At 32.4% G+C, this 19,708-nt stretch overlaps 3 protein-coding genes across 5 annotated transcripts; 1 reads left to right on the top strand and 2 right to left on the bottom strand.

Annotated features, from left to right (window-relative positions):
• Positions 3,803 to 7,744, bottom strand: LOC109329463 (cytokinin hydroxylase-like). Its single transcript, XM_019563146.1, has 5 exons — positions 7,462 to 7,744; positions 7,145 to 7,371; positions 6,749 to 6,990; positions 5,914 to 6,298; positions 3,803 to 4,381 (listed from the first exon to the last, which is right to left on the bottom strand). The coding sequence occupies exons 1-5, from the start codon at positions 7,739 to 7,741 to the stop codon at positions 3,962 to 3,964; spliced, it is 1,554 nt and encodes a 517-aa protein (XP_019418691.1). The 5' UTR covers positions 7,742 to 7,744; the 3' UTR covers positions 3,803 to 3,961.
• LOC109329484 (ubiquitin receptor RAD23d-like) lies at positions 9,026 to 16,415 on the top strand. 3 transcript variants are annotated; one of them, XM_019563168.1, is made up of 12 exons: positions 9,029 to 9,159; positions 9,420 to 9,581; positions 10,371 to 10,427; positions 11,122 to 11,201; positions 11,315 to 11,362; positions 12,604 to 12,781; positions 13,660 to 13,800; positions 13,889 to 13,942; positions 14,035 to 14,082; positions 14,179 to 14,282; positions 15,000 to 15,078; positions 15,991 to 16,415. In XM_019563168.1, the coding sequence occupies exons 1-12, from the start codon at positions 9,091 to 9,093 to the stop codon at positions 16,105 to 16,107; spliced, it is 1,137 nt and encodes a 378-aa protein (XP_019418713.1). In that variant the 5' UTR covers positions 9,029 to 9,090; the 3' UTR covers positions 16,108 to 16,415. The 3 variants fall into 3 exon arrangements, with proteins under 3 accessions (XP_019418727.1, XP_019418713.1, XP_019418720.1); XM_019563175.1 differs by lacking the exon at positions 9,029 to 9,159 and adding an exon at positions 9,278 to 9,301; XM_019563182.1 differs by lacking the exon at positions 14,179 to 14,282 and having other exon boundaries at positions 9,026 to 9,159; positions 14,035 to 14,119.
• On the bottom strand, positions 17,493 to 19,355 carry LOC109329569. The gene is made up of 3 exons (XM_019563260.1): positions 19,251 to 19,355; positions 18,474 to 18,865; positions 17,493 to 17,667 (listed from the first exon to the last, which is right to left on the bottom strand). Exons 2-3 carry the CDS (start codon positions 18,861 to 18,863, stop codon positions 17,503 to 17,505), a joined length of 555 nt encoding a protein of 184 aa, XP_019418805.1. The 5' UTR covers positions 18,864 to 18,865; positions 19,251 to 19,355; the 3' UTR covers positions 17,493 to 17,502.

Below are 19,708 nucleotides of genomic sequence, written 5' to 3'. Positions count from 1 at the left end.
CATGATCTAACAATGAAGTATTCATCCACTTGCCCACTAAATGCATAATGTGTCCATCATTATTCATAATAGTAAGGATCATCTCTATTATTATATAGACAAATGCTTCGTAAATAAAAAGAAATACAATTTGTTATGACATATTATTCTTTTAATTACAATGAAATAACATTTTTATTATTGAAAACAAATGAGGAAACAAGAGCTCCGTCTTCGTTACGATGGAGATTTTGTTCACACAGTTACCATATATAATTTGTTGTTTGTGTCTTCATAATAGATAGGATATTGGGGTAGTCACTAACTAGCATGGTTTTGGGTTACAGAGTAGTGGCTTGTCAATTCAATGGAACTATATTGCAAACTCATCAAAGGGCATTTACCTTAGACATCACTTCAAGAATGTGAGTGCAAACTCATTAAGGCATTGACAGATTAAGGCATTGAGTGTAATATTTATCAGTGTTGGCATAAAAATTTAAATATTAATGATGAATGATATAATAATAATGTATAAAAATTAACCCTATAAATGTGTATATTTTTTTTCTCTTTTATTTTAAGATCATGTAAGACTCAGCATTTTTTAAAAACTGTGTTTGGCCCATAGGTACCCTACAAGGTTTACCCTGAACAGTGGCACACAAGATTGTGAGGATGATTCACGTAATCACATTGACCTATCCATCATCATGCGTATAATATTTTATAATATCACTTCATTGATTTTACAACACTAATCAAATATATTGCCTTTAATATGCCCAAAATAAAAAGAAGATCAACACTTTTTCAATCATAATCTAGGAACTCTAGCATATAAGTTGGTTGGATTTTATTCTACAAGTCAAAGATGATGCATATATAGCTGAGAAATAGTTATTGCACGTACCTCTTAACTTTTTACTCATAATTTATAATAGCTAACTTTGGTTTAAATAATGGTTTCATCATTGATGATTTATATACGCTCCTCTTTTTCAATGATATTCAAGTCTCTATGGAAAAAACAAACATTGCATGACATTTTATAGTGGCTAAATATGAATCCTATTGAGTATGACAATTGGTGCAAATAGCACACTATATGCGAGTGATAATGGAAAGCTGCTGTAAATTGCATGTTAAGTTAAGGAATTTTGTATGAATTGAATGAAAATTATGACTTTAAGTTCTCAAGGTCATAAATTCGAGTTGCAGGAAATTATCCTTATAATGATATTTTGTAAGGTTGTTAGTACTAATTTGTTTTGTCGATGATCTTCTGGAGACATGTATAGATGTGGCAGTTACTAAAGTAACATTTATGTTCGATGTGGTTTGCCCTATCCCCTAGCATGAGTAATTAACATTTTTTGTACTATCAAGAGTATCTTCTCACCTTATGGTAAAGAATTAATCACTTTCGTGTTTCGTGGTTGTCCCTCTCAACAAGTGTTGCTCATAATAATCGAATCATTGACATTTTGGTCTTCTTGGGAATCTAACACTTATGTTAACCCACCAATTATAGATAAATCACCTTTTGTTTCGATATGAAGCATAAACCAAGTCTTAAGCATGTTTAAGGTAGGGACTATATGTTGTAAGACAAAGTCGAGTAAATAATAATGATCATTCACCGAATCAAGCAAGCATGTAACAAAGGAAAAATTAGAGTTTGGATTTGAATATAAAATTGAATTATTCTAAGAAGAAACATTGTGTTTGGGCATGTGGATCAATTTTTTTACTACTTGTCCTTTTGAAATGTGTGGCACTTGTTGGTTAATATAGAAGGATGCATTATTTATTGATTTTGTTGGTTTTGTGGTAATCAAAGTGTGAGAGGAAGAAGATATGGTGGTGGGACTAATAATACTCATGGTGGAGCATGATTTGATATCTATAAGTAATTTGATTATATAAAAATTACATTAAACCAAATTTATTATTTAAAAGTGGAAACTCATCTTCTTGACTTGAAAGCCTTTAGACACAACTTTGAGCTTTCAATGCTATATCATCAAATATTTGGAATTTCGAATTCGCAATAATTTCTCATTCAAGTTTGAACCATTTATATATTATAAACTTCTTTGAGTGCAATCTTTTTCAATTATATATATATAACTCCACATGAAGCACTCCATTATCTTCTTCATTCTTACAATCTTGTTTATATAACTTCCTATACATATATGAAACATATCACCTAACCTCCACAATGATAGAATGACATTAAACACAAAGAACCCAAAGTGTGGATCCATTAACAATACCATCTTTCATATTACTTGTGGAAATTAGAGGGTTGAGGTATATATAGAAGGAGAAAAAAGAATCTCAAAATAATAAATTGTATTAATAATATTGTAAATGATGAAGTGGTAATGTTATGATATAAAAAACATAATATTAACTCATATTTATATTAATACTAGACTCCTAATTAAATAAGAAATAAATCATAGAAGATAAAATAAAGTAATCTTAATCCTAAGAGATCTTCTAAGATACTCTAAACAAATCTAAGATGTGATATATTTTGTTTCTATATCTATGTATCATCTAGATTTTTCCTATAATATAATTTAAGATATTGTTAAATATTTTCTTCTATTCTAATAATACTTATCCCACTTTAACTTCAACCTAAATGAAAATTTCATTATTAGTTATTGATTATTAAATCAATTCACCAATTGATGGTCAAAATAATATTTATTGAAAGAGACATTCACACACTTTATAAGTGATTAATTCCTTATTTTAAAAGGGATATTATTTATACACAAAAATTTATTCAGTACTATAAAATAAAATTGAGACACATTTTATAGGTCTGCTTTTTCCCATGCAACCACAATGAATGTGATAAAGTCTCTAGTTAACATGTCAGCGTTGACTTATTGGGGTTGGCAAGCTTCTATAGGAAGTGCTGAGTCCATATGCACATTTCAAGTCCCAAGGTGGTCATGGACTAAAGTCAACTTCATTGAAAGAATTGAAAGCTTTAAAGGAAAGGTTTTTAGTATATGGTATTATTATGATTTATGCATGCAATTTCAAACATTATTCAATCCTTAATTAACATTCTCCTATGAAAATTGTACACATTTTCATTTACATTTAGATGTGAAGGAGTGTCATAAAGAAATGATGGTTGCAATAAAAGAATGATAAAAACCAAGTAGTGGGAAAAGCAAAATAGAGGAGTGGTGGAAGCAGATGATAAGGTGCCCTAGAAAATGGAGTTGCTGACCCTACTTTCATTTTTGTCACACACAACTTGGCTTATTTTTCATTGTGGAAAGTATATACCACTTTGTTAAATCATCTAAATAGAGACATAGGTAGTATATTATAAGAATCATATAATAATTCTAAAGTTCTATGGAGCATAATTGTACTCATCATAAGCTATTTATGTCATTTTTAATATGTAAATGGACATTGTTTAAAAGCTTATCTTAACATATCCTCCAATTTATTTATCTATCTCATGTTACATTTGAATGTTAATAATATTGGCCTACTAACTCAATTTGTTTACTAGAGAGATAAATATGTGTGCTATCATTAATGTTTTAATTTACATTATCCTAGTCCTTGCAATCATTATTTCATCTCTTTCTCTTCATTATTGTGTAAAAAAAGTTGAAAATGAAATAAAAGAATTGTAAGAAACCTCATCAAATTTCTATTATTAATTCACCCGCATCATACAAGACAAAAACCTCTTCAAGCTTACAATTACATTACCTAGTAAGTAAAGTATGTTACTGACAACAAAATTCAAACCTAAATTTCATTAGGTGGATTGGCTAAGTAATGTATGCTACAATCATGTGTTGTAAAATTTGATTGGTCGTCAAATATTATATCTATTTATTAGATACAAAATTCGACCAAAAAAAGTTGATGACACAAGATTGTGACATATCTTATCAGACATAGCTTATCCCGAATTCATGATGTCTCATGGCTCCAAGGGCTTCATACAAACTTGAACTCCATACTTAGGTTTAATTGTGAGGACAACAACAGGGGCATGACGGTAATTTTCAGAAATGGTGAAACTAAACTTAGAGACCAACATGGCTAATATAATCTTAGCTTCCATTAATGCAAATGTTTGTCCAACACAATTTCTAGGGCCAGAAGCAAATGGTAAAAATCGACCAGGAATAAATGATTTAGAAGTAAACCTTTCTGGGTTAAATTCATTTGCATCTTTTCCCCATAGTTTTTGACTATGATGAATAGCTAGCACAGGAATCCAAATTGATAAGCCTTTAGGGATATAAAGGTCACCAAGCATTATGTCTTCAAAGGCCATTCTAGGGAGCACAGATGCTGGTGGATATAGCCTCAATGATTCATTGATTACCATATGCAACTGCAAAATCGATTAAAACTTTGGTTAATTGATTACCATATGCAACTGCAAAATCGATTTCTTTTTATTTAAGTGATACTTATAATTGGACGAGATAGAAAATAAGTACGAAGATCTATGATCTTTGTTATGTTGATTGAACCATATAGCCTTACACTTCCTTTTCTATTTTGTCCCTTCATTTAGTGGTTAAAGATAATGATGATTTTAGAAACTTTGATGGTGTGGAAGTGTTATATAAAAAAGTGATTTAATAAAATTTCCTTGCTAGTTGATTATTGTGTTGGACATGGACCCCAAATGATGATTTCTATATTTATTTATTTTGGGTGCAATTTATAATATACACTTAAGTAAATGCTGAACCTGTGACCACATAATAGTTAGTGTTGTGCTGTAAAGTTCACATAATTTTTATATTTGGTCTTCCTAGCTCTCTATGAATCCAAGAGAAATTCTAAAAGCTTTGATGTGGGTAGCCACATATATCTCAGAATATTACAGTCAAATCACTATTGAATAAAATATAGTCTAATCATGAGTCTATTTTGTTTCTCTTTTTGGATGGATATATTTTAAATTTGTTAAGCATGGTCTTATATTTTCATTATATCTATATAAAAATACTGTCATTTTAAATTTATTATACTAAAAAATGCACAACCAAATAGTTTTAAAAGGTAAGAAAATAATTTATTACTTCGTAGTATATAAGTTTTATATACTATCAATATAATATTCATTGTTCATATATAATTATCTTACTTTTAAATAAGATTAATATATATATATAATAATTGATATATATCTATAAAAGAAACTTTACATTAAAAATGAGTATAAATTAAACAGTTTAAAAATTATGGCTCAAACTTTATACCCAAAATGAATTTAATAGGTTTTTAACTTTTGTTCACTTGGACAATCTAAAGAGAAAGATAGCGATGAGAAATATTATTGAAAATAACACTGCCTACTAGTCTATTATCGGCGCACGAGTGCAAAGGTGATAGTTAATAAATTATTTTTTTAATTTGTTTCTTTATGCAGAGATATCAGATCAATATAATATTTCTTATTTGTCCTTTCCAAATATCGTGCCAATAATAATAAATTAAAAGCTAGGTAGGATCTTTAGATTTATTAGGCTTTTGGCTAAAAAAACTAACTATAGCCTAAACTTGTGTAAAACTAATAATATATATATTGTATGGACCATTCTATTATGGTTAATTAAGATCATTGACCCAATTAAAGTTTTCTTAAAAATGATTTGTGCATGGGTTAAAATGCAACTATTATGTAGGTTCTATAAAGAGTAACTGAGTCATACTTGACACTACTAAAGTAAAAATTATATGAAAGCTGAAAATAAGTGTGGATACACTACAAAATTCAACAACCTTTCGCTCCATCATAATAATGAAAATGTTTTGTTTGCCATAAAAAGTTAGACACCAATATGATATTGAATGTTTGTTCTATAAAGTAATAGAAGAAATAAAAGAAAAAGAGTGAATAGTGATACTTACAAGAGTGAGTTTGGAGAGTTGATGAAGAGAGGGAATTCCACCATTGCATACCCTTTTAACTTCATCTCTAACTTTGTGTTGCCATATTGGATTAGTGGCTAATAACATTACTGTCCAAGTAAGTAATAAAGCTGAGGTTTCATGTCCTGCAAAGAAAAATGTCTTGCACTCATCCATTACTAGTTGTAGATTTATGCTTTTTCCATTCCCTCTTTTCTTCTTTTCCATCATCTCATTCAATAACATTCCTAACAAATCATTTCCATAACAATTGCTTCTTCCTATTTCCACACAATCTTTCCTGCTTTGTATTATCTCCATCAATAGCCTCTCTACTTCCATCTTTAAACTCTTTATCTCTCTGTTATATTTGCTTGGAAAATACCTACACATAACATATTCTATCCTATATTATCTTCACATATAAAAAAACATACAAAAATGCATGCTTTGTTCCACTCATTCTAGTTGCTTATAAAAATATTAACACATATATCAACAAGTTATAAATTATAGTGGGTGATCCAAATGTGATGATTAGAGGTTGCATCAAATACTTGCATATTAAAAAGCAAATAATCCACTAAGTTAAATGTTGGATCCGCAGTTGGAAAGTTTCTAACTATTAAGGGAGTCCTATTGTTATGGGACATTGTAAAAAATCAAGATATCATATTTTGAACTAAAACATTAAGATAAAAATTGTATAAGCTTTTTCAACTTAAAAACTCTTCCCGTTATACCCTCTTATTGAATATACACTATAATATACCCAACATTAAACATTGACATTTGTATGACACAGAAATAGTGAGTCCTAAACAAAGTCACAAACCTGCTTCCAGGAATGCATAGATGACGACTTGCTTGAGCACAACGACTCTGCAACACTGTGAGGAGATGGAATATTTTCTTTCCCTTCTGATAACTTGTACCAAACTCGGTTCTTGAAATAATATCTGCAGTGAGTTTGGTCATGTACTCACCAATCTCCACTTCACTTTCCCCAAACTCTAACACTTTTTCTATTGATTGCAGCATCTCCTTAGTGCATTCCACCATATTCCCAGCATAGCCCTATATATATATATATATTTAGGACAAACCATTTATAACCACACTAGGGTATTATTATCCAAAATAAATACTAACATACTAACATTTGTCAATGAAACAAAATTTATAACCACACTAGTTCTTATGATGCGTGTGGTTCATATTATTTGTATACCTTAAGCCTGTCTCCCAAAAATGCAGGGGCAACTATGTGACGTTGGTGATACCAATCTTCACCATTTGCCATTAAAACTCCTTCACCAATGAAATTCTTGGAACCTTGTCTTTGTTGCCATGATTTCCCAGATACAGTACTGTATTTTGAAAGAAACTCTTTTATCAATTCTGTTTCTGTTAGGCACAACCTTGGCTCAATACCATTCCAATATAGAAATCTATTCCCTGCACAATCATATTATATTATTATTATTACATGTACAATATATTTAGTAATATATGTATATATATATGCACATGTTAATAAACATATACCATATTGGGTAGACCATAGAAGAAAATGTGGGAGAAGACGACCAACAATGTCATGGCTAATGGTTTTCATGTCTTTTGAGGTTGTTTTTGAAACAAGGGAAGACATGTCTAAGATGTTACCAGTAAAGAAGCAAGGTTTGGGGCCATGGATACCTTGCATCTCCATGATTTTATTGATGCGTAGTGGAGTTAACCAGTAACATGAGAGGGTTTCATAGACAAGTTTAAGGAGCATAGTCACAAGTATGGCTATAAAGATTGTGAAGACCACCATAGCCATGGTGGTATATTCTTCAACTTTGATATGTGGTGGAATTTGATGGGAGGCTCAACTTATTTATATAGTGGGAATTTCATCAGGATCTTTTCATATTTTATATACCATACTTTAAAATTCTGATTATAAATATAGTAAGATATATTTTTACTTCGAATACATTTTAGTATTAAAAACTTTGTAAAATATCTTATCCACTAACTTCTTTTTTTTTTGGAGCTTTTTTTTAACTTGGAGAGTTTTTCTTTGTGATACTGAGTATTTTGTTTGAACATGTTTTTATTTAAGTTTTTATCAAGACAAGCTTATAGTGCTAAAATCACTTTTCCTAAAAAACATGAGTTACTTGTGTGAGTTTTCACTATTTACATACTTTTAAATTTGTCCAAATTTTTTAAAACCAACACAAGTTGGAAAGCACAATTCAATTCACTTCTTTGTGTTATATTTGATTATTTCACCATAACTTTATACGGATGTTATCACAAGTTTACCCAAATATACCAAGATATTAATTTTTTGATTAATTTTGTAATTACTTTACTGTGTAATAATGGGCACAAAAAAAAGTATCAGAGATAGGAATGGAAAAAGGTTGGCCATGGTAGAATTTTTGCTTACTCAACCTAAACACGACTTTATTATAGCGGAGGTGAAAACAATTATCATTCTTGCCAAGTCGGATTTTGAGTAAACCCAAATACGTATTGAACTTGACCCGAAGTATGTCCTTCATCATTTAAATAGACTTGTTTGCCCTTTTGGTGTTGTACATATGTTATATATAGGATAATACTATAATTTCACAATTAGAATAAAATCTAGTCATGAACAAGTTTAGTATCGAGTATTACATATACCAACACAACCCGAACCAAGAATGTGAAATAAAAAAAAATACAAAATCATGCAAGACATATTTTCTCTGCTAAATTTCGGTTGGACTCGAGCAAATACCCATAAATTTGGGTTAGATTATCATTCTTATTATATTTTTATGAAATATAATATTATATAATTGACACAAATAATATATAAAATGAAAGATGATTTGTTAAAAGGATTGCTTGCTCTTCAACATCATGTTAAATCATATCCAAAAGGTGCAAGAGATTAAACTGATGAAAATGTTTCTTAAAATAAAAATATTTAAATTTGCTATGACTCTTTTATAATTGTGGAAAGTAGTTGGGAAAATATAATAATTGAAATTAAAATTTAAAAGAAGAAGAAAGGTAGAAATTAAAATGTTATTATTACCTAAGTGGGTATATTATTATATATAAAAAAAACAAAAGAAATAAACATAAGTGTAGTTGTGAGTTTTTGTTGTCCGCAAAAAGCAGAAAGAAATGATGAAGATTAACGTAAAGACTCTGAAAGGAACTCACTTTCAGATCCAAGTGAAACCCCAACATTCGGTATTTCTAATTACATTCATAATTATATCGATTCAAGGTTCATTCTTTACATGTGCGTGAAATGCAATTTAGTGCTGCATTCTTTAATTATATTGTCAATTGCTAATGTTAGGTTTAACTTTTTTGGTTGTTTTTTCTTGTGGTAATTATTCACATTTATTTGTCTATTGTTAATGTTAGTTTTTGAAGTGTTTGAAATACTTTTTATTATTATGAAAAGTGTTTTTATTTATTTTGAGTTTTTGGATTGTTAATGTTAGGTTGGTGATGTGAAGAGAAATATAGAGGCAGCACAAGGTGGTGATGTATACCCTGCTGCACAGCAAATGCTTATTCATCAAGGGAAAGTGCTCACCGATGATACAACCCTCGAGGAGAATAGAGTTTCTGAGAATAGTTTTGTGGTGATCATGTTAAGCAAGGTGAGTGATGTTGTTATTTGGATTAACTTGGGTTGTTTCTTCTCTACAGTCATGGTTTTAAGTCAGCTTTAGAATTAGTGTTTTGTGTTAAAGAATTTAATTTCTTTATTATAATTATAAAATAATAATAAAAATCAGACATGCCCTAAGTTTTTTAATTTATTTGGGAAGCTAGAAAGCATGACACTTCAGAATGGTTCTGCCATAGTAGTGTGTAGTTTGATATTGCATATGACACTCATTACATTTTTTCTTAAAACTGTTGTGCTTAGTGACCGTGAGGTCACAGGTTCAAGTCCCGGAAACAGCTTATCCACTTGTGTGTGGGACTTGGTGGGAGACCTTTGCGTTGGGCCGAAAATAAGACCCCTATCAAATTTTTTGTCGTATGAGATGGTAAGGAGTACTGGAGTGAGAGAGAAAAGATTTTGTTTTTTACTTGTTACAAGGTGGAAAGTCACTTAAATTCACTTTCTGAGTGCCCAACAATTTGTGGATTGGAGTGTGGTTGAACTGCACAACACCTTCAACCTTCCCATTTTATTTTCTGTTTCCAAGAAAGTGTGGGACTCAAGTGAAAGCTATCAATAACTACTGTTTTGTTGAAAAGTTGCTTGATGTCTAGAGGTGGTGATGGATGCAGTGGAAAGAGAGATTTTGTTGTTAAAAACCCTTTTTCTCAAAGAGGGAGAGAAGGAGGAATAAGGGGCACACTTAAAGATTGCTAATTTGTAGTGTTATATCCATTAGTTCACTGTTAAAATGTCTGCTGTGATCTACCCATTGCAGAATAAAGTATCATCAAGTGGTGGAACTTCAACTGCTTCATCTGCACCTACAAACCCAGTGAGGACAAACTTTGCATTTTAACCTTTTTTCGTTCATATTTATTTTCATTTGGATTGGTGCACATTCTTACATTTAAGTTATCTTGTCAAAACTTATTACAAGTTGATATAGCAATGATTTCCAGTAGTCTTGTATATCTAGTGCTTCAACATTCATTTGTGTACATGCTTGTGTAGGAGTGTTTGTCTAGTTTTATCATCAATTCCTCATTTTATAGCGATTATCTTTATAATCTTTATTATGTCAAACATCTATATAGGAGATTATTTGTTATTATGATTGGTCCTACAGTCATTGGATGTAGTCAGTATTTCTGGTTGAAATGTCAATTACACATTAAGAGAAGGATTTGCATTGGCACATTCCTATTAGGCACAACTAATCTAAAAACTTTCACATTAAAATAACAACTCTAAAAAGACAGAAAAACTGTTATTTCAATTATTTTGATAACATGGAAGTGTTTGATTGGTTGTGCCCAATAGGCACTTTGCCTCTATATTAATTCACATATTAATAATCCATGATTTGTTTTCTTGTATATTATTTATAGTATTTTCATAATCTTCAATTTTGCATGATTATTTAGGTTTTGTTTTTACTCCACCCGTTGAAGTTTAATGATGCTAAAGTACTCAAGTCTCATTTTATTTTTATGTTGTTTACTTTTACTTGCTATGTGCATGTTTAGCCAACCCAACCAGCAGTTTCTTTGCCTCCCACTTCATTACCATCTTCAACATCTCAATCTCCTGCTTCGGCTGTTGGAGAGTGAGTTCATATTTATTTTCTTTGCTTCAAAGCTTCAGCACAATGGATTAATCGAATTTTACCTTTCTAGTTTTATGTAATATTCTTTTATGTCTCTTACTTTTTCCTTCCAGGGGAGAATCCAATGCTGAGCAAGCTCCTGTTCTAACTCCTCCTGCTACGTGAGTCTGGCATTTTTTATCATTGTTTTATCAAATGTTCTATACTCAAAAATAGCTGATAAATTGTGGTAACCTTAAAGCAGCACCAGCTGTAGCTCCCCGTCTTTGTAAAAATGGTTATCTTTATCACAACATTTTACTTGTGAGAGAGATAGAGAGCTAGGTAGTCAATCACATATAATGGCCAACCCTGAAAAGCAAAAGTATCATAGCGGGATAACAGGCTGACTGCTGCAAGCCTGCAACTGAGGGAGTAATTTATACCCTACTCATATAAATACTCAAAATACTAAAATACGGCAAATTAAAGACACATGCATAAATTATAATAAAAATGCAGAACATACCGAGCCTTCAATATAAAGAGACTAAGACTTCATAATATAATCAAAATAAGTAATAGCCTCTAAGGCTTTCGATATAACATACCAAGCTTCTACGACTTCAAAAAATAAGTTGAGCCTGCAAGACCTCAATGTAAGTATAGCAGACCAGGATCTAGGCTTCGAAAAATAAGGTTAAGCGTCTAATGACTGGGAGTGGTTGTGTCCATGGAAGGTTGAGATTAGGCGATAGCTGTGCAATGTAAGCTCTTGAAGTGGGTATGACAGTGAATGGGTATGTCGGAGGTTGAGATGAGGCGACGATTGTGCAATGTAAGATCTCGATGTGGGTATGTCAGAGATTGAGAAGTTCAAATGAACAGAATGAGAGGAAGGAGCAAGGAGAAGTGGGTATGGCAGAAATCAGAGAACATGGCCGAAATCGCTGCCGGTAATCAAAGAATCAGAGCTTGCTTCGGTTTTGTGTTAGAGGAAGAAACTTTGAATGGTTCTTGGGGCTTCAGCCTTTTAAAAACTATGAGGAAGGGGGTGAAACAAACTTGCCACGTATTAAAAGACAAGGGCAAAACAGTAATTTCTCATTAAAAAATAATGTTCCAGTTGCAGTAAGTTGGAGCGGCTGCTACACCCGTGACAATGTTTCGATTTTCACCACTAGTAGATCGTGACGGCCATCCAAGCTGTGTGCTTTGTCTTCCTGTCATGTGGAGGAGCCGGAAATCACCGCTCCTCCACTATCCCAGTGTGATTGCATGCGATTGACTACCTACAGTGAGGGACTTGATTTTATGTTTGTTTTATGCTGAATATCAAATTTCGTGTTCTATTTGTTAGTGCTATCTATTATCATAGTGGAGCTTAAATACAGTTTTTTTTTGTAAATCTTGGTTATTGCAGTGCAGTTCCCAGCATCTATGGCCCAGCAGAGTCAAATCTCCCTGCAGGAAGTAATGTAGAATCAACTATTCAACATATTCTAGAAATGGGGGGTGGAAGTTGGGACCGGGAAACTGTTATCCGTGCTCTCCGTGCTGCTTATAACAATCCTGAAAGGGCTGTTGAGTATCTCTATTCTGTAAGTTGTTGCAAAGGCCGTGGCTTTCTTTGGAGACTTTTAATTTTATAGCTTGTGATCTGTTGGATGCTTTCTTTAGAGACTAAATTGCTACTGCTTCATTTGAAATTTGATTGTACTGCCCTGAAGAGTAATGGCTAGTTTATAATTTTTCATTGTACTGCTTCATTGTATTATTTATAATTTTTCAAATACAATATGAAACAAACAATGGAATAAGTTAGATGTCATGCATTAAGGTTCTATTTTAAGAGAAGGCATATTAGTAGAGCAGCAACTTTTTTTGTTCAAGGAAAGTTCCTATGCCACGAACTAGTTCTGCTATAACCCTATAAGTTAGTTCTTATATTACCTAATTTTGGTATTTAGCTTGAGCTTGAGGTTAACACATTTAAGGAAACTTTGGTTCTTATATATAGTGCAGAAACATGTTTAGGAAAGGAAGTGTGAAGATAGAAATTTGGAAATAAATACCAGCGGAAGCATTTTAATATTGAATATCTCTGTTCAAAAAATGTTTTTCCAATGTAAATGAGCTGAAGCCATCATTATTCTGCAATATTCCTTGTTAAATAGAAATAAAACTGCTTGGAGGCAGCAAATTATGTCTGTAACTGTAGTATATTTTTGCAATTCATTTGACTTGAAATACTTAAATTAGACCTGTCATAAAGTTTATCTGACATTATGTACCTTTGGATGGCCTAGGTGTTGTATTTATGTGTATTTGGAGTAAAGCTCAATGGTTACAGCTTCCTATTAACTTCTTATAACTTAATAATTAAAACAGAATGTATTTGTTTGTCAAATAATATACTTTCCTTTACACAAGTTCACTTTTTACTTTCTGAAAAATTGATGCAAAATTCATCTGTTAGGGCATTCCTGAACAAGCTGAATTACCAGCAATTGGCAGATCCCCTACTGATGAACAGGGACCAAACTCTTCAGTACCGGTTCCACAACCAGCTGTATCTAGTGGTGGGCCTAACACTAACCCACTCAATCTGTTTCCCGAGGTATTTATTTCCCTCACGATTAAATGTTAACCTTGCAGTAAATTTTTTAACAACACAGGATGAAATTATGACAATGTTTTTGAATCAGGGTATGCCTGATGTTGGCGCAGGCGACTTGGATTTTTTGCGAAACAGTCAACAGGTAGCTTAATTTTGTTTTCTATAATGTCAGTGCTGAGTTGCATTTTAATCTAGTTTAGTTATGCATTTGAAAGTCGAATCCCTTCATTTCAGTTCCAAGCTTTGAGAGCAATGGTGCAAGCAAACCCCCAAATTTTGCAGGTACTATTGGTACTTCTAGATCCAGTAATTACAAATAGCGATTAAAACCTCTCCTATTTAATGGACTTCATAAATCATTTTCTTTTTCCATTTCAGCCCATGCTACAAGAACTGGGAAAGCAAAACCCAAACCTAATGCAGCTCATCCAAGAGCACCAAGCTGACTTCTTACGCCTTATAAATGAACCTGAAGGAGAAGAGTAAGATGACTGATTTTAGTTCATTTTTTAAAAAATTTAATATTGTCTGAACAATTGTAAGGTTGTTGCCTTGTGACCTAAAAGTCACAGGTTCAAATCTTGGAAACAGACTCCTCGTTTGTGAGTAAGGCTGGGTATATTTTACCTTCTCCAGACACCACTAGGTAGGAGGCTCGTGCATGGGCTGCCCTTTATTATTATTTGAACTGACTGATGAGCTCCTAATTAACTCCATATGTTTTTCATTCACAATTAACATAATTAAGAATTATAAATAACAGACAATAGTTTACAAGAAAACCCTTAATGTGTTCTAAAAGAATACATGAAGACACCCGCCCACAAGCATATGGGGCCACCAATATGTCTACACTTTGAAAAGTCTAATTCTTAATGAATCTTAGCCCTTGACCTTTATTAGTGAAATGGATAATAATTAATCAGAATTAGGGCGATGGAGCAATAATGTCTGGCTTTTACGTGAATTCAGCCAACAAAAAAATCATTTGTGTACTATCCATTGATATACTAGTAATGTCAAAGGATCCTAACCCTATATGGAGGGGGGAGGATTGAAAATATATAACTATGGCAATATCCCTTGTGTCAACACTTCAGGATTTTTGATAAATATAATGTTAAGACTGTGCTTAGACACGGGATTTATAAGACATCTGAATTTGGATTCAGGCTTATGTGTTGTGATTTGATGACCAGGAACCTACAAGGTGAGTTGGATGCTGAAGTGCCTGAGACCATTGCTATCACTCCTGAAGAGCAAGAGTCCATTCAACGGGTGAGCTATTGACAATATTGTCCCTTCAGTTGCTTTAACTGCGACTTCCTTACTTGTTTTGCAGCATTGGCTGTGAGGGCATTTCTTGGTAGTGTCACACAGTAAAGATTGCCAATAGCCATAAGAAATTATGGAAGTTTTTTTAAAACTGGCATCTTGTTTTCATTATATATATAGTAACGGCGGAAAACACATCCAATTGAAGCATTCGGGATGATTTGTGCCTAGCAATAGGACTAATAAATGGTGATTGAATGTTTACCTCCTTTATGATTGCTTATGCTTTCATGTATGTTCCTAATGTCTGTTAGCACTTTTGCTATTGACAATTATCTTTCACCATGTTTAGGAAAAACTAAAAATATTAAGCCTTTAGGAAAACTAAAAATACCTGGAGTTCTTTGATTTTTATACTTTCATTTTTATTTTCTTTCACACCCGATATAAACACACTGTACATATACTTTTGATATGTCCTACTTTTATTTCCTATAATTGTCTGTGCTCTTTTATACAAAAGTATCGTTAAGTAGAAGCTACATGTCAAACAGGATTTGTATTCTCAAAAACAATATTGTCTTTAAAGTGAGCAAGTAAGGGTCTGTTTGCAAGTTGAGTTTTGGAGGGGAAAGAAGGGAAATAAAAGACTTCAGAGTCATTTCAAAAGTGTATTTCATAGCTCTGAATTCTTCGCTTCCTTCCCCTCCAAAATCTAACTCGCAAGTAGAGCCTAAGGGTCTATCCATCTTTGGTTTGATAAAATGGATCATACTCTTAATCTAATAAATGTTTCAAGTGTGGATGAACTCTTACTTGTTCACTTTAGAATCCTTCATGAATAATAACCATGACGTCCTCTCCCCCTTTTCCTTTGTAGAAAAATAGAGCTGACCTGGAATATTGTTTTTGCAGCTTGAAGATATGGGATTTGATCGAGATCTTGTGTTAGAGGTTTTCTTTGCATGTAATAAAAATGAGGAGTTGGCAGCCAACTATCTTTTGGATCACAATAATGATTTTGAAGACTAGTCAAAATTCCAGTTCAACTCATGCACTATGGTATTTCTTTGCTGGTTATGTCATTAGTTGGTCTTCTATACTCTTTTTCCGAAGTGCCAAGGTTAATATTTGTACACCTTTTCTTTATTGTCCTTGGAACCGTAGCACATGTAGATTGTTTTACCATTGGCCAGAAATCAGATTACTTCTTTTTTTCCTTCTTAAATGTTGATTATTGATATTCCTCTCTTTAATGAAAAGAGGGTAGAGATTTTAGAACTTTGAACTCCAGTGGTTTTCATTTTAATCTTTATATTGAAACATATTAGGTAATTATTTGTCTCTTTCACTACTCACTAGGTGGATTATCATGTTTTTCTTCCTTTAATTAATCTGATGCATAAGGCCTATCTAAGTCTCTAAGTGATTGTCTTAAAGAGGTGTTGGATTCTATTTATATATCCCAGACTGCTTTCAATTTGAGTAGTGAAAGCGCATTTTAATTTAGGAACTTTTACTTAGTTTACATATATGTGAACAGTTGATTATGCCATCAGACATGTAGTGAGTTATGCATTTCAAATCAACTGCATGAATTTTTACAGATAAACGGTCAACCACTTTTTTCTTGTCTTTTGAAACATTCGTGGAGTAACCAGTAAAACTGTTTCTTCAATTTGTCCAACACCATTTCTGAGCAGTCAACTTATTTATTTTAAACCCTCAGAAATCATGGTTGATTGGCGGATCAGTTCTGGCTGCTCCACGTCCAACTGAGGCACATCGCCGACCCTATCTACTTCACACCCGACAATTTTAAATACTCTTTGACTCTTTTTTCAAAGTCTTTTACATCTTTCCCTTGTGGTACTTGTTTGCTATTGGTTTCTTGTCAGTATTTTGCCTTGGAAGGAATTTAGTGCCTAATTAGGGCTGCATTCCCAAACAACTCAACTCACCAATAGCACCTTATGGTGTGAAAAGGTTCCATCACGACTTCTAAGTGAATGAGTTTTAATATTAAGCAGAGAAATATATATATATATATATATATATATATATATTTACTTACTGTCGGTATAAGTTTTATATTATGTCACTGTATCATTCACCATAACTAGTCCAAATGAATATTGATAACGCATGCATAGATGTTACACTCTATTAAGTAAATGAAAAAAGTCTGAATTATTGAATTAAATTGAATAAAAAAAACAAACTGAAGTATTTGGTTTACTAGCCTTCCAAATGATTACCGGTCTACTTCAACATGCAATTTAATACCAAATACCCAAGACTAACAACATAAGACTTATTTTCATTCATTGTTATGCATCTTCTTTAGAACGAAGCTTTGAACATAGAACTAGATTCTACTAACCAAGTAGCATAGGCCCCAATCAATGCAAAAAAAGTGCAAGAGACTCAATGTTGCGCTGCAGCCGCATCCAGTATTTTCTTCTCCAGATCACCTTCATCAATCCATATCCAACTCTGTTTACGCAATAACTCTTTCTTCTCTGTCTTCTTCTCACCATGTTTTTTGGTTTGCGTCCTCCAGTGTTCAAGTTTCTTTGCTCTTTCTTTTAACTGGCTCATTCATAAAAATGACAATAAGCTCAATTTAGATTAAATGCTAGCAAATTAACTGGAAAACATGAAACAAGCACTATGAGCAATAAGTTCATCAAAATTTCTCTCAAACACAATAAAACAAGAAACAATAAATTTGGGGCAATTGCATAACTGGCTTCGATGGTGGATGTGCAATACAAATTTATAATGTATCATTTAAAGGATAATTGCAGTACAAAGGCTCAAATAATATTAACTGTCTTGCCTAAGAAATTATATATTAGAAATGCTGCTTAGGTAACAAACATTGGTAAACAATCAACTGTAAGGTATAAATAGAAAACCTAGCAGCTTGATTTAAGATTAATGGACCAGCATTTAAAGTTCAACTTTTTGTCCTGCATGGTAACACTGAAAATTCAACTTAACTACAAATTGTAGACATAAATTGTTTTCATACAGTAAGTGATAATAGATGTATTTGGTCATTCGGTGGTTAGCTAAAGATAACAAACTTTGAATTTTAAACCATCTTGATTTAAATGAAGCGGAAATTGAGCTTTAAATCCTAATACGAACAAATGTATTCCTAAAAGATTCAACAAGAGATTCAACAAAAGATTTAAAATTGTGTAACAAAGAACTTTATATTCAAGGGCAGTTAAATCTTTCAAGGACTAAAGTGACAACAAAAAACTTTCAAGAACCTACTGATACCATAATCATTGGAGAAGTGAATTGAGGGTTTACCCATGCAGTTGCTTTGACAATTAAATAATTTGTAGATGTTGAGAGCATAGAAATTAAAATAAAAGACTTACAAGGGTTTCACGAAACTGTTGCTGTGCAATCTGGCGCTCTTGTGCTCTAACTTTAGCAGCCTCAGCTTTAAGTTTATGACGCTCTTCATTCGCAACCCTAAGTGCTTCTCTTCGAGCCTCATCCTTGCGCTGCTTGTCGAGTGCCATAAGCTCCACTTCCCGAATGTATTCCTTGCGAACCTCTTTCATCTGTTTCGCATATTGCCTTCTCAAAAGTGCTAGCTTCGCTTCAGCTTCCTTTGGGTCCTTCGGAGCCTGCCAGCTCCCAAGGAATGAGTTGGATTCGAGGTATTTGTGATTTTCACGGTGGTTGTTGTGGTGTGAGGACTTGGAAGAAGTTGCAAATGACCGCAGGGACGAACGGAATAAGGCCGGACGCATCATTGCCATTACTGCCACAAAAAAGTGAAGGAGTTGAATCCCCTAATTACTTATTCACAGATTATATGAGCTTAGATTGTAAGATATTGTGATAAAACATGTATGATACTGTGTTGGCTACTATTTGAACTATGACACAAACTAACCTTTCTCACATTTATCCCTATTATAAGAAAATTTCAACGCAAACTTGATCCAAAATGCATACTAGACTCAGGTTATACAATTTCATCAAAAAATGGCTGATAAATACAACATTATACAAAATGCATAGTACGCAATAATTATAATTTCTGCATAAAATGTTCAATCAGTAGAATACTCAATTATTAGGGTTCCATTTCAAAAATAAAATTAAAGCGGAAGAAAGTTGAAAGGGAATGCAATGATGTTTACCTAAAGAGAGTGAATCGAAGAGTGGCGGCGGAATAGGAGAGGAGATGGAGAACGGTGGTTCCGGCAGTTCCAGATGTTGAATGAGGACACCAATGGTGGTTCCGCCACTTCCTTTTTATTTTATTATTTATATCAAAATTAATTTCTAACATCAATAATTCAATATAATTAACTTCAAATTTTGTTCAATCAATTTAACTTTGAAATTTGGTTTAATCAATTTAATTTGGAATTTGGTCAAATCCATCAACTTCATTTTCATTGTCAATATTTGGTTTAACTTCACATTTGAATCCAATTTTATTTTTTTAATGGTTATATGATTGTTTTATATGATATCTCAAATTGATGTGAGACTCATATTAAATATGTCAATATTCTAATTTTTTGCATATTAATACTTGAAATATCTATCAATTATTTTAGTATAAATAAAGATGAAATGACAGTATGTTAGA

The sequence above is a fragment of the Lupinus angustifolius genome, chromosome LG02 (assembly GCF_001865875.1).
Source record: "Lupinus angustifolius cultivar Tanjil chromosome LG02, LupAngTanjil_v1.0, whole genome shotgun sequence".
Taxonomy (NCBI): Eukaryota; Viridiplantae; Streptophyta; class Magnoliopsida; order Fabales; family Fabaceae; genus Lupinus; species Lupinus angustifolius.
The sequence above is the reverse complement of the archived record's forward strand: the minus strand, read 5'-3'. Positions and strand labels throughout refer to the sequence as shown.